General features: G+C 56.1%; 1 protein-coding gene across 1 annotated transcript in view; it reads right to left on the bottom strand.

Moving 5' to 3' along the window:
- The window catches only part of VIL1 (villin 1), a 47,167-nt gene that overhangs the window by 937 nt on the left and 18,713 nt on the right, over nt 1-27,517 (bottom strand). The window contains exons 6-19 of the mRNA XM_029078390.2: nt 26,261-26,371; nt 24,506-24,711; nt 23,952-24,030; nt 22,647-22,745; nt 20,337-20,490; nt 19,684-19,784; nt 19,363-19,500; nt 16,731-16,889; nt 10,627-10,806; nt 7,204-7,349; nt 5,155-5,299; nt 3,810-3,998; nt 3,343-3,411; nt 2,297-2,437 (exon numbers count right to left, since the gene is read on the bottom strand). Coding sequence (XP_028934223.1) covers nt 2,297-2,437; nt 3,343-3,411; nt 3,810-3,998; nt 5,155-5,299; nt 7,204-7,349; nt 10,627-10,806; nt 16,731-16,889; nt 19,363-19,500; nt 19,684-19,784; nt 20,337-20,490; nt 22,647-22,745; nt 23,952-24,030; nt 24,506-24,711; nt 26,261-26,371 — 1,917 coding nt within the window. The remainder of the gene's footprint in view (nt 1-2,296; nt 2,438-3,342; nt 3,412-3,809; nt 3,999-5,154; nt 5,300-7,203; nt 7,350-10,626; nt 10,807-16,730; nt 16,890-19,362; nt 19,501-19,683; nt 19,785-20,336; nt 20,491-22,646; nt 22,746-23,951; nt 24,031-24,505; nt 24,712-26,260; nt 26,372-27,517) is intronic.

The following is a 27,517-nucleotide window of genomic DNA, read 5'->3' as shown; positions in this document are numbered from 1 at the left end:
AGAGAGCGTCGTCCCCACCCCCGCCCGGCTTCGGAGCCTTGCGGGAGGCCCGCCTCCTCCAAGAGGCCTTCCCTGACTAAGCCCTCCTTTCCTCTTCTCTTTGTGTCCCCCTGACTTGCTCGTGGCTCCGTGGAAAGAGCCCGGGCCTGGGAGTCAGAGGTCGCGGGTTCTAATTCTGGCTCCACCGCTTGTCTGCTGTGAGACTGTGGGCAAGTCACTTCACTTCTCTGGGTCTCAGTTCCCTCATCTGTAAAATGGGGATTGAGCGTGAGCCTCACGTGGGACAGTGTGATGACCCCGTATCTCCCCCGGCGCTTAGAACGGTGCTGTGCACATAGTAAGCGCTTAACAGATACCCACATCGTCATCACCGTTCTTCCTTCCCTCAGCCCCACGGCAGTAACGTCCATATCTGTAATTCATTTATTTATTTATGCCGATGTCTGCCTCCCCCATTAGACCGTAAGCTCGCTGTGGGCTGGGAATGTGCCCGTTTATTGTTGTTCTGTCCTCTCCCAAGCGCTTAGTCCAGTGTTCTGCACACGGCACTCAAGAAATACGATTGAATGAATGCTACATCGTCCTCTCCCTAGCGCTCAGTACGGTGCTCTGCGCACAGTCAGCGCTCGATAGGTACGATTTGAATGAACGAATGAATTCAATCGTATCTATCGAGCGCTGACTGTGCGCAGAGCACCGTACTAGGCGTTTGAAAAGTACATCTCGGCAACAGATAGAAACAATCCCTACCCAACAAGGGGCTCATGAATGAATGGGTGTTCTGTTGTTATACCGTATCCTCCCAAGCGCTTAGTAGTGTTCTACACACAGCGCTCAGTGCATAGGATTGACTGGCATAGTGAGCGCTTAACCTACACCATTAAAAAATCAAAAAGCTTTCCTTGGTTAAGCCCAAGGGCTCCGCGGCTCAATGGAAAGAGCCCGGGCTTGGGAGTCAGAGGTCGTGGGTTCTAATCCCGGCTCCGCCGCTTGCCTGCTGGGTGACTTTGGGCACTTCGCTTCTCTGGGCCCCCGCGGCCTCAGCTGGAAAATGGGGATGGAGACTGGGCGCCCCACGGGGGACCACCCGATGACCTTGTATCCCCCCCAGCACTTAAAACCGTGCTTGGCACATAGTAAGCGTTTAACAAATGCCGGCAGCGTGGCTCAGTGGAAGGAGTCCTGGCTTGGGAGTCAGAGGTCATGGGTTCGTATCCCGGCTCTGCCACTCGTCAGCTGGGTGACCGTGGGCGAGTCACTTCACTTCTCTGGGCCTCAGTTCCCTCATCTGTAAAATGGGGATTAACTGTGAGCCTCACGAGGGGCGACCCGATGACCCTGTATCTCCCCCAGTGCTTAGAACGGTGCTCTGCACGTAGTAAGCGCTTAACAGATACCAACATCATTATCATTATTATTATTACTACCACCAGCCCGGCCCCTCCTCGAGATACGAGAGAGACAGAGAAAAGAAAGGGAAGGAAGGAAGGAAGAAGGAAAGAAAGAGAGAAAGGAGAGAAAATCTCCAGAGGGCAGGGACCTTTCCCTTCCCTGACCTCAGGGCCTCGGCACGTGATTTAACCGACTCGGTTTCCGGGGGAGTCCGGTGGTATTGGTTAAGCGCTTACTATGTGCCAGGCCCCGTACTAAGCACTGTAGTAATTAGGAGCTAATCGGGTTGGACATAGTCCGTGCCTCTTCCCGGCGTGAACGCCGGGGTCGGGGGGGGGGGCACGAGGGTGGAGGCCGGGAGGGAGCCACAGGGACTGTTTGAGATACTGAGTCAGCGCCCGGGACCGGGAGCAGGGAACTACAAGGCACAGGGGCCCCGGGATCAATGGATGGGATGTAGTGAGCGCTTTTTTTAAAATGGTATTTGTTCATTTATTCATTGTGGTATTTCTTGAGCGCTCACTATGTGCAAGACGCTATACTGAGGGCTTGGGACAGGACAATACAACCCCTCCCCCATCTCCCGCTCTCTGCTCTTCCCCCTTCCCTCAGCACTGTGCTTATCTGTATATATTATTTATTACCCTATTTATTTGGTTAACGAGGTGTCTAGCTCCACGATTCTATTTATCTCGATGACGTCTTGTTCTGTTCCGTTCTGTTTTGCTTTGCTGTCCGTCTCCCCCATTTAGACCGCGAGCCCGCCGTCGGGTAGGGATTGTCTCTATCTGTTGCACAACTGTCCATTGCGAGCGCTTAGTCCGCTGCTGCGCGCAGAGTAAGCGCTCGATAAATAGGATCGAATGAACGAGTGAGGGCGCCCCGCCCGCCCTCGTCTCCTCACCTCCTTCTTGGTGGGGTCGACGCCCTCGGGGAGCTCTTCGGGGGGCCGGTTGGCCAGCTGCTCCAGGGGGAAGCGGGGCAGGGGGCCGCAGTTGAAGCTGGTGTTGGCGTTGAAGATCTCTTGCTTGGCGTCGGTGATCTCCTGAGGGACAGAACGGAGGCCGGCGCCGGTGGAGACCCCCTCCCCGCCCCCTGTCCAGCGGGCCTGGGCCCGGGGGGGCTTTTGGGGGGGCACGCCGGGACAGGCTGCGGCCCCAGATGCGGTGCTCGGCGCATACTAAGTGCTTGGAAAATACCATTATTATTATTATCAGAATGGGTCGGCGGGGATGGGACGACTCAACCCGGCCAACACAGCCTCCTGTGTTCACACAGTGAGGAAGCACTGTGGCCTCGTGGCCAGAGCCCGGGCCGGGGAGTCAGGAGGTCACGGGTTCTAATCCCGGCCCTGCCACCCGTCTGCTGGGTGAGCGTGGCGAGTCCCTTCTCTGGGCCTCAGTTCCCTCATCTGGAAAACGGGGATTGAGACCGTGAGCCCCGCGTGGAGCGGGGACCGTGTCCGGCCCGACCTGCTCGTGTCCGCTCCGGCGCTCGGTACGGTGCCTGGCACGTAGTAAGCTCTTAAACAAATACTAAAATTATTATTCTTCTCATTCTAACACAAGGCTGACAGTGTGGGACTGGATCCGTCCTGAAGGGCACCAGCCCACGGAATAGTGACCACTGCCCCCCAGGCTCCCCAGCCTGGACCCCTTCTGAGAAAACAGCAAGTAGGGTGGAAATGGGAAAGGAAAGAGCCCGGGCTCGGGAGTCAGAGGTCATGGGTTCCCATCCCGGCTCCGCCGCTTGTCAGCTGTGTGACTTGGGGCAGGTCACTTAATTTCTCTGGGCCTCAGTGACCTCCTCTGTAAAACGGGGATGAAGACCGGGAGCCCCACGTGGCACAACCTGACGACCTCGTATCCGCCCCCAGCGCTTAGAACAGTGCTTGGCACAGAGTAAGCGCTTAACGGATACCGTCGTCGTCGTCGTCGTCATTATACTCACAGCCGTGATCTGACTCAGGTTGCCGATGTTTCCCAATTCCGCCTTCTGGTCCTCGTAGGATTTGGAGTTCTGTGTACGATACATTCGTTCGATCGTATTTAGTGAGCGCTTACTGCGTCGGAGCACTATACCGTCTCCCAAGCACTCAGTCCAGTGCTCCGCACACGGTAAGCACTCAATAAATACGACTGATTGAGCACAGGTCACCTGCTTTTGTCCCTTAGAGCTGACCCCTTCTCTAAACCCTCCCCTTTTCCGCCTCCAGCGGGCAGGGGGGTGGATCAAGCGCCGAGTACAGTGCTCCGCACACGGTAAGCACTCGCTAAATACGATCGATTGATCGAGAGAGAGAGAGAGAGAGAGAGAACGGGTCGCGTGGTTTCGTCCCTTAGGGCTGACCCCTTCCCCAAGCCCTCCCCTCTTCCGCCTGCGGCCGGCCGGGGTGAGGGGCAGGCGAGGTCACTCACCGTCCACTTGAAGGGGTCCCAGGCCAGGAACCATCCGGTGAAGGTGGGCGGCTCGTGGCCCTGCCTGACCACCACGATGGGGGTGCCCAGGTCTCGCCCGCTGGGGTGGGTCTTCAGGTACTCCTGGGCCGTGGAGGCCGCGGCCTCCTTCTCCTCCGAGTTGGAGTTCTTCCCCACCCAGAAGAACACCTGGCCGGGGCGGGGGGGGGTCTCAGGGACGGGTCAGTCAGGCCCGCGTTCCCCTCGGAAGGAACGGCCTCCAGCCCATCCTGCACCTCTGGACCCCCAGAATCCTGCCCACCTCCAGCCCAGGGAACCCCGCCCCCCTACCCAGCCCCAGCCCTCCAGACACTAATAACAATACTAACTGTGGTATTTACGGGCTTACTACGTGCCAGGCACTGTTCTAAACACCGGGGTGGATACGAGCCAATAGAATTGGACACAGTCCCCGTCCCACGAGGAGCTCGCGGTCTCCATCCCCATTTGACAGAGGAGGGAGCTGAGGCCCAGAGAAGTGAAGTGACTCGCCCGAGGTCACCCGGCAGACTTGTGGCGGAGCTGGGATTAGAACCCACGACCTTCTGACTCCCAGGCCCGGGCTCTAGCCATTAGGCTGTGCTGCTTCTCAGCCCACGCAGCCCCAAGTCCCCAGAATCCTCACCCCCCCACCCCCCTAGGCCTCTTGTCCATGGAACCCTGCCCTGCCCTGCCCCAGCTCCCCAGAGCAATAATAACGACAGTATTTGTTAAGCGCTTACTACGTGCCAAGCGCTGTCTAAGCGCTGGGGACTGTGAGCCCCACGTGGGACAACCTGATTCCCCTGTGTCTACCCCAGCGCTTAGAACGGTGCTCTGCACATAGTAAGCGCTTAACAAATAACATTATTATTATTATCAGGTTGTCCCATGTGGGACTCAGTCTCCATCCCCATTTTACAGAGGAGAGAACTGAGGCACAGAGAAGTGAAATGACTCACCCAGAGTCACTCAGCTGATAAGGGGTGGAGCTGGGATTAGAACCCACCACCTTCTGACTCCCAGGCCCGGGCTCTAGCCACTAGGCCGTGCTGCTTCTCAGCCCACGCAGCCCCAAGTCCCCAGAATCCTGCCCACCCCCCACACCCGCCAGCCCCAGGCCCCCCAGAACTTCGGGCCCTGCGGCCCCCCCGCCCCCAGAACCCTCCCCCCACCGTAACCCCCGAGAACTCCGGCCCTCCCACAGTCCTAGCCCCCTCCGCCACCCAAAGCCGTCCCTTTTAGCCCGGGAAAGGCGCCCGTCCCCTAGGGGGACGAGGGGGAGCCATCCTCCGGACCCCCGCGGGACCCCCGGACCCCGCCCCACCTGGTCCCAGGCGTCCAGCAGGTAGACGTCGCCCTCGTCCAGGTCGTCCTGGGTGAAGTCGGTCACCTCCGTGGCCAGGAAGCGGCCCGTCTTGTTCGAACACTCGAAGAGGCGTGGCTCGTAGGATGGGCTCTCCTCCTGAAACCTAATCGTCATCATCATCATCATCATCATCATCATCATCGTACTTGTGAAGTGCTTAATGTGTGCCAAGCACTGTTCTAAGCGCTGGGGTAGAGCCAAGCTAATTAGTTCGGACACAGTCCCTGTCCCCCTTGGGGCTCACGCTCTTACTCCCCGTGTTCCAGGAGGCCTCTGCCTCTGGCCTGGAACGCCCTCCCTCCTCATAGCCCACAGACCATCGCTGTCCCCGCACCTTCAGGGCACCGTACTGAGCATCTGCTGTGTGCGGGACACTGTACTGAGCCCTTACTGTGCAGAGAGCACTGTATAAGCACCTATTGTGCCAGGTCCCGGAGGACCACATGAAAGGAACTAAAACAGATGACTCTCGCCCTGCGGGAGCAGAGCACCCCATGGAAGGAGAAGGCAGTCGATGGATCGGTCGGTGGTACCGATCGGCAGCTTACCGGGTGCAGAGCACCGTACTAAGCGCTTGGGAGAGTAGCGTCCGCCGGCGTTGGTAGACATATTCCCTGGCCACGACGAGTTTATAATTCATTCAAAAGTCTCCTCCCGAGGGGTGGGGGTGATTGCCCATGGCTCTTCACCGGAACCCACAAGACGCAGCTTGGCCTAGTGGCTGAAGCCTGGGCCTGGGAGAAGGATCTGGGTTCTAATCCTGCCTCTGCCACTTGTCTGCTGGGTGACCTTGGGCAAATCGTTTCACTTCCCTGGGCCTCAGTTCCCTCCTCTGGAAAATGGGGACTGTGAACCCCAGGTGGGACAGGGACTGTGTCCAACTCGATTTGCTTGTATCTACCCCAGCGCTTAGTACAGTGCCTGGCAAATAGTACGCACTTTACATATACCACAGTCAGTCTCCGGGAGACCCTCAAAACCCGCCACAGACACCCCAGGTTCCTGCTTCCTCATCTCAGTCCTCTAAACCGAAAGCTCATATACATTTTATTTTTTGGTACTTGTTAAGCCCCTACTATGTGTCAAATACTGTTCTAAGCACTGGGGTAGATACAAGTGAATTAGGTTGGACACAGTCCCTGTCCTGCATGGGGCTCACAGTCTAAGTGATAACCATTAGGATATTTGTTAAGCGCTTACTATGTGCCACGCACTCTCCTAAGCACTGGGGTAGATATGAGGTAATTAGGTTGGACGCCGTCCATGTGCCACATGGGGCCCACAGTCTCAATCCCCATTTTACAGATAAGGTAACAGAGGCACAGAGGAGTTAAGTGATTTAGCCAAGGTCACACAGCAGACAAGTGACAGAGCTGGGATTAGAACCCACATCCTCTGACTCCCAAGCCCGGGCTCTTGCCACTGGGTGGGCAGAAACTATTATACAAACTATTATGTACATATGTATATATATATATATATGTTTAATGTATTATATATATATAACTGGTATATACCGACTCTGTTATAGAGTAGCCTCCAAAGCAGCGTGGCTTAGTGCCAAGAGTCCAGGCTTGGGAGTCAGAGGTCCTGGGTTCTAATCCCGGCTCCACCACTTGTCAGGTGTGTGACTTCGGGCAAGCCACTTAACTTCTCTGTGCCTCAGTGACCTCGTCTGGAAAACGGGGATGAAGACTGTGAAGCCCCACAAGGGGCAACCTGACGACCTTGTATCTCCCCCAGCGCTTAGAACAGTGACTTAGTACGTAGTAAGCGCCTTAACAAATACCATCATCGTTGTTATTATTATTACAGTGCTCTGTACACAGTAAGTGCTCAATAAATACCACTTAGTGATTGACTGCATTGATTACACCCAGGAGGGACCCGTGATGGAGGTGCAGTGGGAAGGGGGGTGGGGGCCAGAGGGCTCTCTGGGGTCCGCGCCCGGACGGTGGTCCTGGAGGGGGTTGGGCCAGGCCGGACGGGGGTGGGGACGGAGCTCACCTTTTGTCACTGGAGTAGGGGGCCTTGCCCCCCAGGGCCAGCCAGAAGTTGGCGGGCTCCTGCCCCTCCACCACCACCAGCTTCTCCGTCTTCGAGATGGTGTTGGCGACCATCTTGGCCATCTCCCGCTCGTCCCCGCTGCAGCCCTGCCGCCCGAGAGGGGAGGGGGAGAGGGTCTCAGGCCCAGCCCCCCGCCGGGGGAGGGGAAAGAGCGAGGGGCAGCCCGGAGGGAGGGGAGGGGTGGGAGGAGAGGCCCGTCCAGAGGGAAGAAGAGGGGGCTTAAGGCGGAGGGAAGAGATCTTAATAATGTCGGTATCTGTTAAGCGCTTCCTATGGGCCAAGCACCGTTCTAAGCGCTGGGGGAGATACGGGGTCATCAGGTTGTCCCACACGGGGCTCGCAGTCTTCAACCCCACTTTGCAGATGGGGTAATTGAGGCACAGAGAAGTGAAGCGACTTGCCCAGAGTCCCACAGCTGACAAGTGGCAGAGCTGGGATTGGAACTAATAATAATAATAACAACCGTGGTGTCAGTTAAGCGCTTACTACGTGCCAGGCACCGTATTAAATGCCGGGGTGGATCCAAGCAAATCGGGTTGGACACAGTCCCCGTCCCACGTGGGGCTCCAGTCTCAATCCCCATTTTACAGAGGAGGCAATTGAACGCTAGAGAAGTGAAGTGACTTCCCCAAGGTCACACAGCAGACAAGTGGCAGAGGCGGGATTAGAACCCATGACGTTCTGCCTCCCTGGCCCGGGCCCTAGCCACTACACCATGCTTGCCCCCTACACCTTGCCCCTCTCTCCCAGTCAGAGAGAGACCGTGAGCCCCGACAGAGGACATGGGAGGTGCTCCAACTCCATTATCTTGAATTTTCCCCAGCGCTTAGTACAGTGCTCGGCATATAATAAGTACTTAGCAAATACCACAGTGATCATTAACGCGGGTAGCGATGGAGTCGAGGGAAACAGACACCCAGCCCAGAGTCAGCGAGAGATAGAGAGACACCGAGTCGGAGAGAAAAGGAGCCAAGAGACCTTGTCTTTATACCCTGCACCATTTTCCCCTTCTGTAATTTCTGTCAATGGCTGCCTCCCCATCTAGACTCGAAGCTCCTGGTGGGCGGAAATCGTGTCCCCCACTGCCAATCGTATTTATTGAGCGCTTGCTCTGTGCAGAGCACTGTACTAAGCGCTTGGGAGATTAGAACATTCCCTGCCCACAACGAGCTGGCAGTCTAATAATGTTGGTATTTGTTAAGCGCTTACTCTGTGCGGACCACCGTTCTAAGCGCTGGGGGGGGGGGGGATACAGGGTCATCGGGTTGTCCCACGTGAGGCTCACAGTCTTAATCCCCGTTTTACAGATGAGGGAACTGAGGCCCAGAGAAGTGAAGTGACTCGCCCACAGTCACCCAGCTGCCAAGTGGCGGAGCCGGGATTCGAACCCGTGACCTCTGACTCCCAAGCCCGGGCTCTTGCCACTGAGCCACGCTGCTTCTCTAGGCTACAGTCTACTGAAGGCTCCCCAGGGCTCTGCTTTCAGAAGCCTGTGAGTTCCTCAAGGATATGAATCATGTCTCCTAACTCCATCACCCTCTCCCAGTGCTCAGGACAGTGCTCTGCGCACAGCAGACCGGAAGCTCCTTGAGGGCAGCGATCGTATCTACTGACTCTGTTGTCCTCTCCCCAGCGCGTAGACCGGTGCTCTGCACCCAGTAGACAGCACGCTTCTTGAAGGCGGGGATCGTGTCTACTATCGTAATAACTATAACCGTGGTATTTGTTAAGTGTTTGGTATGTGTTAAGTATTGGGAGAAGCAGCGTGGCTCAGGGGAAGGAGCCTGGGCTTGGGAGTCCGAGGTCATGGGTTCGAATCCCGGCTCCGCCACTTGGCAGCTGTTTGACCGTGGGCAAGTCACTTCACTTCTCCGGGCCTCATTTACCTCATCGGTAAAATGGGGATTAACTGTCAGCCTCACGTGGGACAACCCGATGACCCCGTATCTCCCCCAGCGCTTAGAACAGGGCTCTGCACCTAGCAAGCGCTTAACAAATACCAACGTTATTATTATTATGTGCCAAGCCCTGTTCTAAGCGCTGGGGTAGATGGAAGGTCGTCAGGTTGTCTCCCCAGGGGCTCCCAGTCTTCATCCCCATTTTACAGATGAGGTCACTGAGGCCCAGAGAAGGTGAGCGACTTGCCCAAAGTCACACGGTACCCTCCCAAGCGCTTAGACCAGTGCTCTGCACGTGGCAAACCGTCAGCTCCTTGAAGGTAGGAATCATAGCTACTAGGTACTGTACCGTCCCAAGCGCTCGGTACAGTGCTCTGCATACAGTAAGCGCTCAACAAACTGCTCGGGTCAGGGGAAGAGAGACAGAGGGACCCGAGGAGGAGTCGGGGAGGGGCGGCTTCTGTTCTCTCCCAAGCGCTCGGTGGAGAAGCGGTGTGGCGTAGTGGATGGAGTCAGAAGGACCTGGGTTCTAATCCCAGTTCTGCTCTTTGCTGTGTGACCGTGGGCAAGTCACTTCATTCTCTGTGCCTCAGTTACTTCATCTGTAAAATGGGGATGAAGACCGGGACCCCACATCAGTCAACACTGTCCAACCCTATTTGCTGGTATCCACCCCAATGCTCAGTTCAGGGCCTAGCACGTAGGACGTGCTTAAATAACACAATTATTATTATTACGGTGCTCTGCACACGGTAGCACAATAAACCGCTAGAGTCACGGACAGACAGACTAGACTGTCAGCTCGTCGCGGGCAGGGAATGTGTCTTTTTATTGTTCTACTGTCCTCTCCCAAGCGTTTTGTACAGTGCTCTGCACCTGGAAAGCGCTCAGTAAATACGACTGAACGAGCAGAGGCCCGAGACCGACCGAGTCAGAGAGAGACCGACCGAGTCGGAGAGAGACAGCTACTGTACTGTATTGAGACCAAGCGCTCAGGGAAGCACTGTGGCTCAGTGGAAAGAGCCCCGGCTTGGGAGTCAGAGGTCATGGGTTCGAATCCCCGCTCCGCCGCTTGTGAGCTGTGTGACTGTGGGCAAGTCACTTCACTTCTCTGTGCCTCAGTTACCTCATCTGGAAAATGGGGACTAAGACCGTGAGCCTCACGAGGGACAGCCCGATGACCCTGTATCTACCCCAGCGCTTAGAACGGTGTCTGCACAGAGTAAGCGCTTAACAAATACCAGCATTAGTATTAGTATTCAGTCATATTTATTGAGCGCTTACTCTGTGCAGAGCTCTGTACTAAGCACTTGGAAAGTACAAGTCAGTACAGTAGCGCTCAGTTAGAGTCAGGCGAAGAGAGAGACCCCAGCGGGACCAGGTAGTGGAGTGAGGGAGGGGAGCTGCCTCTGCCCACCCGTCCCCCTGCCCCCCGACCCTCGGGACCCCCGACGCCGTCACCCACCTTCCCACACCAGAGGTAGCAGCAGGATTGGGTCTTGAGGACGAAGACGTCGTTGGAGTTGAGGGAGGAGCCTCGGGCCAGGACCTCGATGGCTTTGGTATTCTTGTCGTGGGTGCCCCTCACTTGAAACAGCCGCGTGGCGGGCTCCGGCTCTGTGTTGCCCGCCCGGGAGGTGCCCCCCTGTGGGACAGAAGACCCCCGGAGTCAGCGCGGGTGAGAAAGAGAAGCCAGCTGTGGATTAGGGTACGATTGAGGTGTCCATCCTCTTGATTCTGGTTATTGCGATTAAGTTGTCTTCTTTCTGTCCGTCTCCCCCGGTTAGACCGTGAACCCATCAATGGGCAGGGATCGTCTCTATCTGCTGCCGAATTGTACATTCCAGGCGCTTAGTACAGTGCTCCGCACATAGTAAGCGCTCGATAAATACTACTGAATGAATGATTCCCTCCCTGCCGGTCCCCCTCCAGACCCTAGAACTTGCAGTTGTTTCACACTTTTCACTCCCTCCTCAAACCCCCTGATAATAACTGTGCTATTTGTTAGGCGCTTACTATGTGCCAAGCACTGTTTTAAGCACTGGGGGAGATGGGAGGTAATCAGGTTGGACACAGTCTCTGTCCCACATGGGGCTCCCGCTCTTCATCCCCATTTGACAGATGAGGGAACCGAGAAGAGAGTTGCCCAAGGTCACACGGGAGACATGCGGCAGAGTCGGGATTAGAACCCAGGTCCTCTGGCTTCCAGGCCGCGACTCTGCCACTAACCTCCTCACCGTGCCACGTTCTCGCCCATCCCGCCGTCGACCCCAGCGCCACGTCCTCCCGCTGTCCTGGAAAGCCCTCCCTCCTCACCTCCGCCGCCTAACTCTCTTCCCCTCTTCCAAGCCCTATCGAGAGCTCACCTCCTCCAGGAGGTCTTTCCAACCGATTAGTACAGTGCTCTGCACACCGTAAGTGCCCAATAAATCCAATTGAATGAATGAATGTTTATTATTCTATTTATTTTATTAATGACATGGATATACCTATCGTTCCATTTTGATGCTATTGATGTCTGTCTACTTGTTTTGTTTTGTTGTCATCTCCCCCCCTTCTAGACTGTAAGCCCGTTGTCGGGTAGGGATTGTCTTTATTTGTTCCCAAATTGTACTTTTCAAGCACTTAGTACAGTGCTCTGCACACAGTAAGCGCTCAATAAATACGATTGAATGAATGAACGAACCAACTAGGTCACGCTGTTTCTCATAATGATAATGGAGAAGCAGCGTGGCTCAGTGGAAAGATCCTGGGATTTGGAGTCAGAGGTCATGAGTTCGACTCCCGGCTCTGCCACTTGTCAGCTGTTTGTCTGTGGGCGAGTCACTTAACTTCTTTGTGCCTCAGTTCTCTCATCTGCAAAATGGGGATTAAAAGTGTGTGAGCTCCACCTGGGACAACCTGACGACCCTGTATCTCCCCCAGCGCTTAGAACAGTGCTCGGCACCTAGTAAGCGCTTAACAAATACCAACGTTATTAATTGTGGCATTTGTTAAGCGCTTACTATGTGCCAGGGACTGTACTCAGAGCTGGGGGAGATACAAAGTCATCGGGTTGGACACAATCCCTGTCCCTCTGCCTCCTCCGTCCCTTACCCGCAATGACCCGGCCACCTACTTTATTGAGAAAATGGACCCTATCATGCGCCATCTCCTGAAAATCTCCGCTGCACCTCCCTACCCCTGCCCCTTCTTCAATGTTCAATCAGTCGATCGTGTTAATTGAGCGCCGTGGGCAGAACACTGTACTAAGCGTTTGGGAGAGGACAATAGGATTGCTACATTACCTGCCCACAGTGAGTTTCCAGTCTCTCCCATCTTTCCTAGCAGTAACTCATCATTCATTCATTCGATCGTATCTGCTGAGCACTTACTGAGTGCAGAGCGCTGTACTAAGCGCTTAGAAAGTACAATTCAGCAACACATAGAGACAATCCTTTCCCGACAGTGGGCTCACAGTCTAGAAGGAGGGAGACAGACAACAGAGCAAGTAAACAGGTATCAATAGCATCAATAGAAATAAATAGAATTATAGATATAGAAACATCATTAATAAAACAAATAGAATAATAAATATGTACAAATATACACAAGTGCTCTGGGGCGGAAAGAGGCATAGAGCAGAGGGAGGGAGTCGGGCCGATGGGAGGGGAGGAGGAGCAGAGGGAAAGGGGGGCTCAGTCTGGGAAGGCCTCTCGGAGGAGGTGAGCTCTCAGTAGGGCTTTGCAGGGGGAAAGTGTGCTAGTTTGACGGATGTGAGGAGGGAGGGCGTTCCAGGCCAGAGGGAGGATGTGGGCCAGAGGTCGACGGCGGGTCAGGCGAGAACGAGGCCCATTGAGAACTCGAGAGATCTTTTGCCTTCTCTCAAAAATCTACTCCCTCCACCTGCGCCTCTGACCCCATTCCTCCGCACCTCATCAGAGCACTTGCCCCCTTCCTGCTTCCCTCCCTGACCGCCATCTTCAACTGTTGGCTCTCCGATGGCTTCTTCCCCACTGCTTTCAAATACGTCCATGTTTCCCCCGTCCCAAAAAAGCCCTCCCTCGACCCCTCGGCTCCCTCCGGCTATCACCCCTTTTCCCTCCTCCCTTTCCTCTCCAAACTTCTTGAGCGAGTCGTCTGCACCGGCTGTCTCGAATTCCTCTCCTCCGATTCTCTCCCGGACGCCCCCAAATCAGGCTTCTGCCCCCTTCACTTCACAGAAACCGCCCTTTCTAGAGTCACCGATGACCTCCTTCTTGCCAAAGCCAACGGCCTCTACTCCATCCCAATCCTCCTCGACCTCTCGCCTGCCTTTGACGCTGTGGACCACCCCCGTCTCCTGAGGACGTCATCCAACCTCGGCTTCACTGACTCCGTCCTCTCCTGGTTCATTCGGCCGTATTTATCGAGCCCTTACTGTGGTCCTCCTCCTAACTCTCCCGCCGCTCATTCTTAGTCTCTTGCACGGGCTCCTCTGTCTCCCACCCACTAATTGTGGGTGTCCCTCAAGGTTCAGTTCTGGGTCCCCCGCTATTCTCCATCTCCACCCCCTCCTTCGGAGAACTCATTCTAGCCTCCAGACCGTCCCCCGTTCACCCTAGCCCACCGTCAACCCCGGGCCACGTCCTCCCGCGGTCCCGGAACGCCCTCCCTCCGCACCTCCGCCAAACTAACTCTCTTCCCCTCTTCAGAGCCCTACTGAGAGCTCACCTCCTCCGGGAGGCCTGCCCACACTGAGCCCTCCCTTTCCCTCCGCATTCCCCCTTCACCCGCCCTCTGCTCTCCCCCCTTCCCCACCCTGCAGTACTTGTGCATATTTGTATATATTATTTATTACCCTATTTATTTTGTAAATGAGGTGTATATATATCTATGATTCTATTTATCTTGATGATGCTGATGCCAGACTCCTTGTTTTGTTTTATTCTGTTTTGTTCTGTTGTCTGTCTCCCCCGTTTAGACTGTGAGCCCGTTGTTGGGCAGGGATTGTCTCTATCTGCTGCCCAATTGTACATTCCAAGCGCTCAGTCCAGTGCTCTGTACATAGTAAGTGCTCAATAAATACGATTGAATGAATGGAATGAGTGAATTCACTTCCATGGTTTCAACTCCCACCTCTATGTGGACGATTCCCAAACCTCCCTCTCCAGCCCTGATCTCCCTCCCCTCTCTCCAGGCTCGCATCTCCTCCGGTCTTCAGACATCTCTACTTGGATGTCCCACCAACACTGCAAATTGAACATGTCTAAAATAGATCTCCTCACCTTTCCACTCAAACCCTGTCCTCCCCACGACTTTCCCATCACTGTAGACGGCAACCACCGCCCTCCTTGCCTCACAAGCCCATAACCTTGGCTTTAACCTCGACTCCTCTCTCTCATTCGATCCACGTATTCAAACTGTCACCAAACACTGTCAGTTTCAGCCTTCACAACATCGCTAAAATCCGCCCTCTCCTCTCCATCCAAATGGCTACCATGCTGATCCAAGCACTCATCCTCTCCCGCCTGGATTCCTGCATCAGCCTCCTCGCTGACCTCCCGGCCTCCTGTCTCTCCCCACTCCGGTCCAGACTTCACTCTGCTGCCCGGATTATTTTTCCACAAAACCGTTCAGCCCACGTTTCCCCTCTCCTTAAAAACCTCCAGTGGTTGCCCATCCACCTCCGCATCAAACGGAAACTCGTCACCATTGGCTTTAAAGTACTTAATCCCCTGGCCCCCCTCCTACCTCACCTCACTATTTTCCTGCTCCAACCCAACCCTCACACTTCGCTCCTCTAAAGCCAATCTACTCACTGTACCTTGGACTCATCTCTCTCTCCACCGACCTCTCTCCCGTGTCCTGCCTGTTTATATCGTTTTATTGTCCTCTCCCGAGGACTCAGTCCAGTGTTCTGCATGCAGTGAGCGCTCAATAAATACGGTTGACTGACTGCCTGTCTCTGGCCTGGAATGCCCTACCTCTTCATATCTGACGATGAGCCTCCCACCGTTGAAAGCCTTATCTAAGGCCCACCTCCTCCCAGAGGCCTTCCCTGACCAAGCCCTCATTTCCTCTTCTCCCACTCCCTTCTGCATCGCCCTTGCCCTTGAATTTGCACCTTTTATTCACCCCTCCCTTCGCCCCACAGCACTTACGTCCATATCCATCATTTATTTCTATTGTCTGTCTTCACCTCTAGACTTTAAGCTCGTTGTGGGTGGGGAACAAGTCTGCTAATTTTGTTGTATTGTACTCTCCCAAGCGCTTAGTATAGTGCTCTGCATACGATAAGTGCTCAATAATTACAATTGATTGATTGATCTGAATTCTAATTCCAGCTCCGGAACCTGTCTGTTGTGTGACCTTGGGTAAGTCATTTCACGTCCTCTGAACCTCAGGTTCCTCATCTGGAAAATGGTGATTCGATACGTGTTCCTCCTACAGTCCCATGCGGGACAGGGACTGTGCCTGACCTGATGATCTTGTATCTATACCAGTGCTTAGCACATAGTAAGCGCTTAGTAAATACCTCAGTGATGGAGCAGTGAAACAGCATGGTGTAGTGGACAGAACATAGGCCTGGGAGTCAGAAGGTCATGGGTTCTAATCCCAGCTCGGCCACATACTAATAATAATAATAATGTTGGTATTTGTTAAGAGCTTACTATGTGCCAAGCGCTGTTCTAAGCGCTGGGAGGGCGGATACAAGGTAATCAGGTTGTCCCACATGGGGCTCACAGATGTCATCCCCATTTTACAGATGAGGGAACTGAGGCCCAGAGAAGTTAAGAGGCTTGCCCAAGGTCACACAGGAGACAAGTGGCAGATCCGGGATTAGAATTTATGTCCTCTGACTCCCAAGCCCGGGCTCTTTCCACTAAGCCTCGCTGCTTCCCTATCTATCCCAGCGCTTAGCAAAGTGCCTGGTACATAGTAAGCGCTTAACAAATACCATTATTATGATTATTATTACTCCCCTCCACCTGCACCTCTGACCTCATCCCTTCACACTTTATCAAAACACTTGCCCCCCTCCCTCTGCCCCTCCCTGCCCACCTGGGACCCGGGTGAGGGGCTGAGGATCTGTTGCTCCACCCCTGACAGGGTGCAGTGGGACAGGAGGAGGAGGAGGAGGAGGAGGAGGATGACGAGGCAGATGAGAAGGAGGACAAGGAGGAGGATGAGAATGAGGGTGATGAAGAGGAGGAGGAGGAGGAAGAAGACAAGGAGGACGGGGAGGAGGATGAGGACGGGGAGGAGGATGAGGACGGGGAGGAGGATGAGGACGGGGAGGAGGACAGGGAGGAGGAGGAAGATGAGGATGAGGAGGACGGGAGGGAGGACAGGAAGGAAGAGGAGGAGGAGGAGGAGGAGGAGGACGAGGAGAAGGAAGAGGAGGACGAGAAGGACAAGGAGGAGGTGATGGTGCTGTTGGTGATCTCTGCCTCTTCCTGCTGCCTGCATCTCAGGGTGGCCAGGTGGGGCCGGGGTGGAGCAGGGAGCTGGGATGGGTCAGGGAGCCAGGGGATGGGGAGCGGCAGGGGAGCCGGGGTGGGAGAGAGGGAGCGGGCGTAGGAACACGGGCTCCCTCCTCCCCCTCACCTTGTAGATGACCATCTGACCCTTGAAGATGGCCAAGAGGTGGGGCGGCTCCTTGCCCATGGTCACTCGGATCTGCACGGCCTGGTCTTGGTACTTCTGGTCCAGGATGACGGCCTGGTAGGCCGAGGCTGCGATCTCGTCCTGGGTGGCCGAGCTGCCCTGTGGGGCCGATGGGACACGGTCGGTTGGTCAATCGTATTTACTGAGCGCTTACCGTGTGCAGAGCGCTACTCCCCTAAGCGCTTAGTAGGGTGCTCTGCACACAGTAAGCTCTCAATAAATACGATCGAATGAATGAACGGCGCGACAATACACGGACACATTCCCTGCCCAGAGCGAGCTTACAGTCTAGAGGGGGAGACAGACAGTGATATCAACAAATAAAATGATGGAGAGGGACATTAGTGCCGAGGGTCTCGGAGGGGGCGATGAAGAAAGGGAGCAAGTCAGGGTGACGCAGAAGGGAATGGGAGAAAAGGAGAGAAGGGCTTAGTCAGGGAAGGCCTCTTGGAGGAGATGGGCCTTCAATAAGGCTTCGAAGGCGGGAAGAGTCACTGTCAGGTATGAGGAGGCAGGGCGTTCCAGGCCAGAGCCAGGAGTCGGCGGCGAGACAGGTGAGATGGAGGCCCAGGGAGAAGTTTGGCATTAGAGGAGCGAAGTGTGTGGGCTGAGTTGGAGAAGGAGAATAGCTAAGTGAGGTAGAAGGGGGTGAGGGGATGGAGGACTTTAAAGCCGACGGTGAGGAGTTTGATGCTGGTGGAGGTCTGAGCCTGCAGGCCCCTCCCTTAGCTCTTCTGACCTCGTCTTCTCCCTTCTTCCTTCCCTCCCTCCCTCCCTCCAAAGGGAATTGGGGGTGTCTCCAGAGGGCAAACCAGACCCACCCTCACACCCCTCCTTGAACCAGAGCGCTGACCATCCAGACAAAAGATGGGAAGGGAGGTCAGGAGATGGAAAGCAGTGTGGCCTAGTGGAAAGAACCCGGGCCTGCGAGTCAGAAGACCCGGGTTCTAAACCCCGTCTGCTACTTGTCTGCTGTGTGACCTTGAGCATGTCACTTCACTTCTCAGTGCCTCAGTTACCTCATCCGCAAACTGGGGATTCAATACCTATTCTCCCTCCTATTTAGACTGTTAGCCCCATATGGGATTTGAATATTTCGTACCTACTTCAGTGCTCAGTACAGTGCCTGGCACACAGTAAGCCCTTAATATCATAATTATCATTACTATATTATTATTATTATTACTATGGGAAGGAGTAGGGACTGATAGGGAAACAGGGAAGATGGGGAGGGGGAGATGTTGGGGAAGGCTGGATGCCTAATGGATAGAGCATGGATCTGGGACACAGAAGGACCTGGATTCTAATCCCGATTTTGCCACTTTGCTGTGTGACCTTGGGTAAGTCACTTCACTTCTCTGTGCCTCAGTTCCCTCATCTGTAAAACGGGGAGGAAGACTATGAGCCCCACGTGGGACACGGACCGTGTCCGACCCGATTAGCCGATATCGACCTCAGTGCTTAGAACAGTGCTTGGCACAGGGTAAGCGCTTAACGATACCATAAAAAAACGCAGTTGGATAGGGCAAGTTAGATAGAAAGTTTTTAAAATCCCACGACGACTCTCCCCTCCTTCAAAGCCATATTGAAGGCCCCTCTCCTCCAAGAGGCCTTCCCAGACTAAGCCCCGCTTTTCCTCATTTCCCACTCCCTTCTGTGTCGCCCTGACTCATTCCCTTTGCTCTTCCCCTCTCCCTGCCCCACACCACTTACGTCCTTATCTGTCATTTATTTATTCGAATTGCTGTCTCCCCCCTTGCCTTCTAGACTGTGAGCTTGTTGTGGTCAGGGAATGTCACTGTTTATTCTTGTCTTGTACTTTCCCAAGCGCTTAGTACGGTGCTCTGCACAGAGTAAGCACTCAATAAATAAGATTGAATGAATGAATGAATGAGTGAGTGAGTGAAAGCCAGCAGGGTGGGGGAGATCTGGGGTGGGGGCGAGGGTGGAAAGGACGTGGAGACCTGGGAGAGGAAGGGCAGAAATGAGTGGGGGAGTTGCGGGAGGGTTCCAAAATGAGGGGGTGCTAAGAGAGGGAAGGGGTCAGGAAATCGGGTGAGGAAGGAGGGTTGGAGGGGAAGGGAAGGGGGAAGTTGGGGAAGGGGCCTGCCCTGAGGTGGGCAAGTTGGGGAGGGGAGAGGGGGTTGCCTGAAGGTGAGGAGAGAGGGGATCTGTCCAGGTTGGAGAGGGGAAGGGGGCTGCTCAGAGGTGGGAGAAGGGTCTGCCCTGTGGTGGGCAAGATAGGGAGGGGAGGGGGGCTGCCTGGAAGGGTCTGCCTTGAGTTGGGCAAGATGGGAAGGGGAGAGGGGGCTGCCCAGAGGTGGGGAAGAGGTCTGTTCTGAGATAGGCAAGATAGGGAGGGGAGAGGGGGTTGCCTGGAGGTGCGGAGGGAGGGGGTCTGCCCAGGGCGAGGAGGGGAGGGGGCTGCCCTGAGGTGGGCAAGATGGGGAGGGGAGAGAGGATTGCCTTGAGGGAAGGGGGCTGCCCAGAGGTGGGGGCTGGCCGGTGGACGGAGGAGGGGTCTGCCCTGGGCGGGGCGGGTGGAGGGCCGCCTGGAGGCGGGGGTTCCTACCTGCCAGATGTAGATGAGGTAGTGGGGTTTCTGGTTGATGTGGTAGGTGTAGAGGATGAGATAGCAGTCGCCCCCGAACAGGTGGCCCAGCCAGCGCGGCTCCACCGGCACCGGCTCCAGGTTCTCGATGCGCCACACCTGCGGACCCCCGACCCGCCGGGGACCATGGTCAGCCCAAGGAGGGGGACACGGGTCCCAAGGCCCGGCGGGCCCCCCGCCCCGGGACCCCGGGGGTCGCCACCTCCTCCTCCTCCCCCTCCCCGCCCATGACCCCCTGCCCATCTCCCCCCCACCCCCGATCATCCCCTCTCCTCCCCCCACCTCCACTTGTCCGCTCCCGTCGTCCACCATCTTCTCGTGTGCGGCCACCTGTGGCTGCGCGTGGAGCGACTCCACGTCAAACTTCACCTGCTCCACCTTGGCTGGGGGTGGGGAGACCACGGGGAGGAGGACGGGTTAGTCGCGGGGAGCCCCTTCCCCTCCGCCCTCCTCCAGGGGAGGCCCAGTTCCCCCTGTCCCCACTCCACCATCTCCTGAATCTGGGGACGGAGCTGGGGAGGCCTAGAAGTAATGGCATCTCTTAAGCGCTTACTATGGGCCAGGCACTGTTCTGAGCGCTGGGTTAGATACAAGATAATCAGGTTGGACACAGTCTCCGTCCCACATGGGGCTCACACTCTCAATCCCCATCTTACAGATGAGGGAACTGAGGCTCAGAAGAGTGAAGTAACTTGCCCAAGGTCACACAGCAGATAAGTGGCAGACAAAATCTGGGGACAGAGCTGGGGGGAGGCTAGACACGGGAGAACAAAGTTGGGGAGGGGGAGGCCAGGACTGGAAGTGGGCAGAGCTGGGTCGGGGGGAGTCCAGGCCTTCAGAGGGCATTGCTGAGGAGACCTAGGGCCTTGGGGGGCCGAGCTGGGGGAGCAGTCCGGAGGGGAAGAGGCCTCGGGGTCTGGGCGTTGTTGGCTCACCGATGCTCCCCACCGTGTGGGTCTTGCCCAGGCCCGAGGTGCGACCGGGCACCGTCCATTTTTGGAAGAGCTGCTGGAAGGTGGCGGGCTCCGCCCCGTCGTTGACCACTTCCACGCCGGTGCTGGAAGGGTACTGCTTGGCCTTGATGTAGTTCTGGGGACCAGAGGATCCAGAAGGGTGGGTGGGTGGGCTCAGGTGGGCATGGCTGCTCCCCTGGGGCTCAAAACGGCCCTGTTCCCCACCTGCCCCCAGGCTCAGAACAATAATAATAATAATTATTATACTACCCGTTAAGCACTTCCTAAGCACTGGTGTAGACATAAATTGATAATAATAATAATTGTGGTATTTGTTAAGCACTTACTAGGTGCTGAGCACCGAACTAAACCCTGGGGTGGATACAAGCAAATCGGGTTGGACCCAATCCCTAACCCACATGGTGTTTACGGTCTTCATCCCCATTCCTAACCGCTACCAAGTGAATCCAAGCACTCATCCTAACCTGCCTGGATGACTGCATCAGCCTCCTTGCTGACCTCCCAGCCTCCTGCCTCTCCCCACTCCAGTCCCTACTTCACTCTGCTGCCCGGATCATTTTTCAACAAAAACGTTCAGGGCACGTCACCCCGCTCCTCAAAAAACTCCAGTGGTTGCCCATCCGTCTCCACATTAAACAAAAACTACTCACTATTGGCTTTATAAAGCTCTCCACCACCTTGCCCCCTCCTCCCTCGCCTCGCTTCTCTCCTTCTCCATCGCAGCCCGCACACTCCGCTCCTCTGGTACCCCTCACCCTCTTCCTGGGTCTCCATCTCACCTGTCTGGCCGCCAACCCCTGGCCCCCGTCCTGCCTCTGGCCCGGAACGCTCTCTCCCTCCTCAAATCCCACAGACGATGACTGTCCCCCTCTTCAAAGCCCTACTCCTCCAAGAGGCCTTCCCCGACTAAGCCCCCCCGTTTCCTCATCTCCCACTCCCTTCTGCATCACCCTGAACTGTTCCCTTTGCTCTTCCCCTCTCCCAACCCCACACTTATGCGCTTATGAATATAGCTGTCATTTTATTTATTCGTATTCAAGTGTATCTCCCCCTACCCTAGATTGTAAATTCACTGTGGGCAAGGAATGTCACTGTTTATCATTATAGTGTACTCTCCTACGTGCTTAGTACAGTGCTCTGCACGCAGTAAGTGCTCAGTAAATATGATCGAATGAATGAATGAGGGAACTGAGGCCCAGGGAAGGGAAGTGCCGAATTGTACATTCCAATCGCTTAGTACAGTGCTCTGCACATAGTAAGTGCTCAATAAATACTACTGAATCAATGAAAAAGTGATTTTTCCAGTCACACACACACAGGAGCCAGGATTAGAACCCAGGTTCTTCTGACTCCCAGGCCCGTGCTCTATCTAGAGAAGCAGCGTGGCTCAGTGGAAAGAGCCCGGGCTTGGGAGTCAGGGGTCATGGGTTCAAATGCCGGCTCAACTGCTTGTCAGCTGTGTGACTTTGGGCAATTCACTTCACTTCTCTGTGCCTCAGTTACCTCATCTGGAAAAGGGGGATTAAGACTGTGAGCCCCATGTGGGACAACCTGATCACCTTGTATCGCCCCCCCCCGCCCCAGTGTCAGTGCTTTGCACATAGTAAGCGCTTAACAAAAACCACCATTATTGTTTATTATTATCCACGAATCCACACAGGCCTGCTTCCCCCACCTCTCCCCCGGACTCAGAACATCTCTGTTCCCTCCCTCCCCCAGGCTCAAAATAACCATAATAATAATGATGATATTATTGTTAATAATAAGTAAGCACTGTTCTAAGCATTAGGTTAGACATAAATTAATCAGGTTGGACAAAGTCCTTGTCCCACCTGGGGCTTATATTCTTCATCCCCATTTTCCAGAGGAGGGAACTGAGGCCCAGAGAAGTGAAGTGACTCGCCCAAGGTCACAGATCAGACAAGGGGCAGAGCCGGGATGAGAACCCAGGTCCTTCTGGCTCCCAGGCCCGGGCTCTACCCGCTAGGCCACACGGCCCTGCTTCTCCCACCCCCTCCCCTGGGCTTACAACAGCCCTGCCTCGCCCCCTCCCCACCCTTTTCCAAACAGCCCAGCCTCGCTCCACGCTCTCTGGAGCAAGAGACCCCCCCCTCCCTCCGACCCCTCCGGGACCCTCCTGGGTCTCCCCAAGTCCCAGAGTCCTGTCCTGGCTCTGCCTACCTTGGTCTCTGTGTCTCTGTCTCTCCCGGCCCCCTCCCCAACACCCCCGGGAAGCCCCCTTCCCCCAACTCCTTGGGTGGGGGTGTCTACCGTGGCCCGGTTCAGCGCTCCCTTCCTCTCCTCGGCGTTGGCACCCTTCCCCTTCCACACGTAGACCTTTAGACCACCCTGGTCCAAGATGTAGCAGTCCTGGAAGGGGGTGGGGAGGAGAGAGGGGGAGAAGGGGGAAGAAAGGAGCAGTCAGTGAGGGGAGCACCGGGGGGGTGGGGAATGGGGAGCAGTCAGCAGGCGGTGGGGCAGGCCCAGGCTCAGCTCCGTGTGTCCCCCAGCTCATGCTGGCTCGGTGGCTCAGGGATCCCTTTGCGTGTCGTCGTCCTCCTTTGAGGGTCTCTCAAAGGACCAACACTCCCCCAAACCGAGGGTCAGAAAAGCTGGGGGCGGTGGGGGGGGGGGGGAGGAGAGAGGAGAAGGAAAGAGAGAGAAATAGAAGGAGAGGGAGCAAGAAAAAAAGAAAGAAAAAAGAGAGAAAAGGAAGAAAGAGAAAAAGAAAGGAAGAAAAGGGAAGATAGAATGGAAGGAAGAAAGGAAGGAAGGAAGGAAGGAAGGAAGGAAGGAAGGAAGGAAGGAAGGAAGGAAGGAAGGAAGGAAGGAAGGAAGGAAGGAAGGAAGGAAGGAAGGAAGGAAGAAAAAGAATGAAAGAAAGAAAAAGGAAGGAAGAGAAGGAAGAAAGAAAAAGAACAAAAGAAAGAAAAAGAAAGGAAGAGAAGGAAGAAAGAAAAAGAACAAAAGAAAGAAAAAGAAAGGAAGGAAGGAAGAAATAAATAAAGAAGGGAGGAAGAAAAAGAATGAAAGACAGAAAAGGAAAGGAAAGAAGGAAGAAAAAGAAAGAAGAAGGAAGGAAGGAAGAAGTTAGAATAAGAATGAAAGGAAGAAGAAGAAAGGAAGGAAGAAAAAGAAAGGAAGAAAGAAAGAAAAAGGAAGGGAGGGAGGAAGGAAGGAAAAAGGAAGGAGGAAAGAAAAAGGAAGGAAGGAAGAAAAAGAAAGGAAGGAAGAAAAAGAAAGGAAGGAAGAAAAAGAAAGGAAGAAAGAAAGAAAGAAAAAGGAAGGAAGAAGAAGGAGAGAAGGGAGAAAAATAATGAAAGAAAGAGGAGGGAAGGGAAGGGAAGGGAAGGGAAGGGAAGGGAAGGGAAGGGAAGGGAAGGGAAGGGAAGGGAAGGGAAGGGAAGGGAAGGGAAGGGAAGGGAAGGGAAAGGAAGGGAAAGGAAAGGAAGGGAAGGGAAGGGAAGGGAAGGGAGGCCCCCGCCTTGCCAGGCCCGTGGGGAAGAGGAGGAAGAGGGAGAGGAGTTGGAGGCAGAGGGCGGAGGGTCCCCCCTCGCCCCCCGGGTCCCCCCTCACCTCGTGCTTGAGCAGGTCCTGAGTGAGGGGCCAGGCGGCCACCTCTCTAACCAGCAGGCTTCCCTCCGCGTCCGACACGCTGCAGGGCGGGGGGCAATGGCATTTATTGAGCGCTGACTGCGCGCACGGCACTGGACTGAGCGCTCGGGAGACGCCAGTGCAACCTTCATTCATTCGAATCGTACGTACCGAGCGCTGCCTGGGCGCAGAGCGCTGGACTAAGCGCCGCGGAGGGGCCAATATATTCACGTCCGTCTCCCCCGCGACCCCCGGACCGGCCGCTCGTCGAGGGAGGAGAGTGTGACTTGATGGTTCGATCGTCCCGTCCCGAGCGCTTAGCACAGTGCGCGGCACCCAGTAAGCGCTCAATACGTGCGATCGAATGGAAACCGGCGCTTAGTCCAGGGGTCCGCACACCGTGAGCGCTCAGTGCACAGGATGCAAGGAAAGGACGGGCCCGATCCCTGCCCGCAACGATGCGCGCCCCCCACCCTCCCCCCCGGCCGAGCCCCCTCCCCTCCCCTCCCCTCCCCTCCCTTCCCCCGGTCACTGACTGGTAGAGCTTGAGTGCGGCCTTGAGGTTGTGCTCGACGTTGTGGTCGGGCTGGGCGGGGCGCAGGTGGGTCCTGGGGCCCAGCACGTGTTGCATGACTCTCATCAGCTCCGGCGCCGACGACGCCTCCGCCTCGCCCTCCACCACCCCCACGTAGCTCCGACCCCCGCGCTCCCGGTCCCGGATCTCCTTCGCCAGGTTCATCCCCTAAACCAGGGGGGGACCGGACGGCCATCAGAAACCATCCCCCCCTCCCAAGGAGGGCTGGGGGCTCGGGCGGTGGAGGGGGGCTGGTGGGTGGGGGGCTGGAAGGGAGGGGCTGGGGGGTGGAGGATGGGGGCTGGAAGAAGCTGGGGGAGTTGGGGGCTTGGAGGGTGGAAGCTGGGGGACTGGGGGGGTTGGGGGCTTGGAGGGTGGAAGCTGGGGGGGACTGGGGGCGGAGGATGGGGGCTGGAAGGTGGAAGCTGGGAGGGACTGGGGGGTGGAGGATGGGGGCTGGAAGCTGGGGGGACGGGGAGGTTGGGGGGTTGGAAGGGAGGGGCTGGGGGTGGAGGATGGAGGTGGAAGCTGGGGGGACTGAGGGGGTTTGGGGGCTTGGAGGGCGGGGGGCTGGAAGGGAGGGGCTGGGGGGGAGGATGGGGGCTGGAAGCCAGGGGGCCTGGAGGGATTGGGGGCTGGAAGTGGGAGGCCAGAAGCTGGGGGGACTTGGGGTGGGGGGGCTGGGAGCTGGGGCACTTGGGGTGAGGAGATTGGGGCTGCAGATGGGTGGGGCGCCGGAAGCAGAGGAGCTCGGGTTGGAGGATGGGGGTCGGAAACGGGGGACCCTGGGGGACCGGGGGCTGGAGGTGAGGGGTGGGAGGCTGGAAGCCGGGGGACGTGGGGTCGGGGCTAGAGGCGAGAGGCGGGAAGTTGGGGGACTCGGGGTGGGGGAGATGGAGGGCTGGAAGCGGGGCAGACTGGGGGAGTGGGAGCTGGAGGTGAGGCGGGGAGGCTGGAAGCTGGGGAAGATGCTGGAAGCTGGGGGACTTAATTAATTAATGATGGCATTTGTTAAGCGCTTACTATGTGCCAAGCACTGGGGTAGAGACAAGGTAATCAGGTAGTCCCACGTGGGGCTCACAACCTTAATCCTCATTTTCCAGATGAGGTCACTGAGGCCCAGAGAAGGCAAGTGGCTTGCCCACAGTCACACAGCAGGCAGGTAGCGGAACCGGGGTTAGAACCCACGTCCTCCGACTCCCCAGGCCGTGCTCTTGCCACTAAGCCACGCTGCTTCTCTTGAGGTGCGGGATAATAATAATAATGTTGGTATTTGTTAAGCGCTTACTTTGTGCAGGGCACTGTTCTAAGCGCTGGGGTAGATACAGGGTGATCAGGTTGTCCCTCGTGAGGCTCACAGTCTTAATCCCCATTTTACAGATGAGGGAACCGAGGCCCAGAGAAGTGAAGTGACTTGCCCACAGTCACACAGCTGACAAGCGGCAGAGCCGGGATTCGAACTGGGGCTGGAGGTGAGCGGTGGGAGGCCGGAAGCTGGGGGACTTGGCTGGGGCGGACCGGGGGATCGGGGTCGGGGGGCGAGAGGTGGGAGGCCGGAGACGGGGCGACTGGGGGCTTGAGGGTGGGGGCTGCGGGGGGTTGGAGGGTGGGGGGGGCGGGGGGCTGGAAATGGGGATTGGATGGGGTCGGGGGGGGGGGATGTTGGGGTCTGGGAGTGAGGGGCGGGGGGCGCCTGGCTGCGGGGAGGGGGTCCCACCTTGATCCTCTCCATGTGGTTGCTCTCGGGCCCGTTCCACTGGATGATCAGTTTGCCCAGGTCCAGGAGGAAAACGTCCCCCCGATTAAAGCTATTCCAGCTCATCTCCACCTGCGGGGGGGTCGGGAAGGAGAAGACAGGCTCGGGACCCTCCCCCTCTCAGCCCCCTCCTCCACCACAGCCCCCCACCCAGGAGGGGGGGGGGGGGAGCTAAAAGATGGCCAACCCCTCTCTCCCTTTTACCACTAACCCCCTCTCAAATCCGACAAACAATAACTCCCCCTCCTTGAAAGCCTCATAAAATAATAATAATGTTGGTATTGGTTAAGCGCTTACTATGTGCAGAGCACTGTTCTAAGCGCTGGGGTAGATACAGGGTCATCAGGTTGTCCTACGTGAGGCTCACATTTAATCCCCATTTTACAGATGAGATAACTGAGGCACAAATAAGTTGTGACTTGCCCACAGTCCCACAGCTGCCAAGTGGCAGAGCCGGGATTCGAACCCTTGACCTCTGACTCCCAAGGCGGGGCTCTAAAATAATAATAATAATGATGGTATTTGGTAAGCGCTTACTATGTGCCAAGCCCCGTTCTGAGCACTGGGAGAGATACGCGCACCGTTCTGAGCGCCGGGGTAAATACAGACTAATCAGGTTGTCCCCCGTGGGGCTCACAGTCCGACTCTCCATTTTCCAGATGAGGTGACTGAGGCCCAGAGCAGTGAAGTGGCTTGCCCAAGGTCAGCCAGCCGGCAAGGGGAAGGGCGAGGATTAGAACCCAAGACCTCTGACTCCCAAGCCTGTGGTCTTGCCACTAAGCCACGCTGCTTCTTCGTCCGTTCATTCATTCAATCGGATTTATTGAGCGCTTACTGTCCGAGCGGCCTTCCCTGACTCCCACTCCCTTCTGCGTCGCCCTGCCTCGCTCCATTCATCCCCCGGTGCGAGCGCTTAGTACAGTGCTTTGTACCTACTAGGCACTCAAATACGATTGAATGAATCCCCCCCCGGCCATCCCAGCCCCACAGCACTTATGTCCCCATCTGTCATTTATCTTTTTTCTATTAATGTCAATCTCCCCCTCTGGACTGCAAGCTCGTTGTGGGCGGGGAACCTGTCCTGTTATTCTACTGTCCTCTCCCAAGCGTTTAGTACGGTGCTCTGCCAACAGTAAGCGCTCAGTAAGTACTGTTGACTGACTGACTGCCCCCCAGCCCCGAGAGCACACACACACACACTCAACGTACAATCACAAC

The sequence above is a fragment of the Ornithorhynchus anatinus genome, chromosome 1 (genome assembly GCF_004115215.2).
Source record: "Ornithorhynchus anatinus isolate Pmale09 chromosome 1, mOrnAna1.pri.v4, whole genome shotgun sequence".
NCBI lineage: Eukaryota > Metazoa > Chordata > Mammalia > Monotremata > Ornithorhynchidae > Ornithorhynchus > Ornithorhynchus anatinus.
This window is presented reverse-complemented; position numbering and strand designations above follow the sequence as displayed.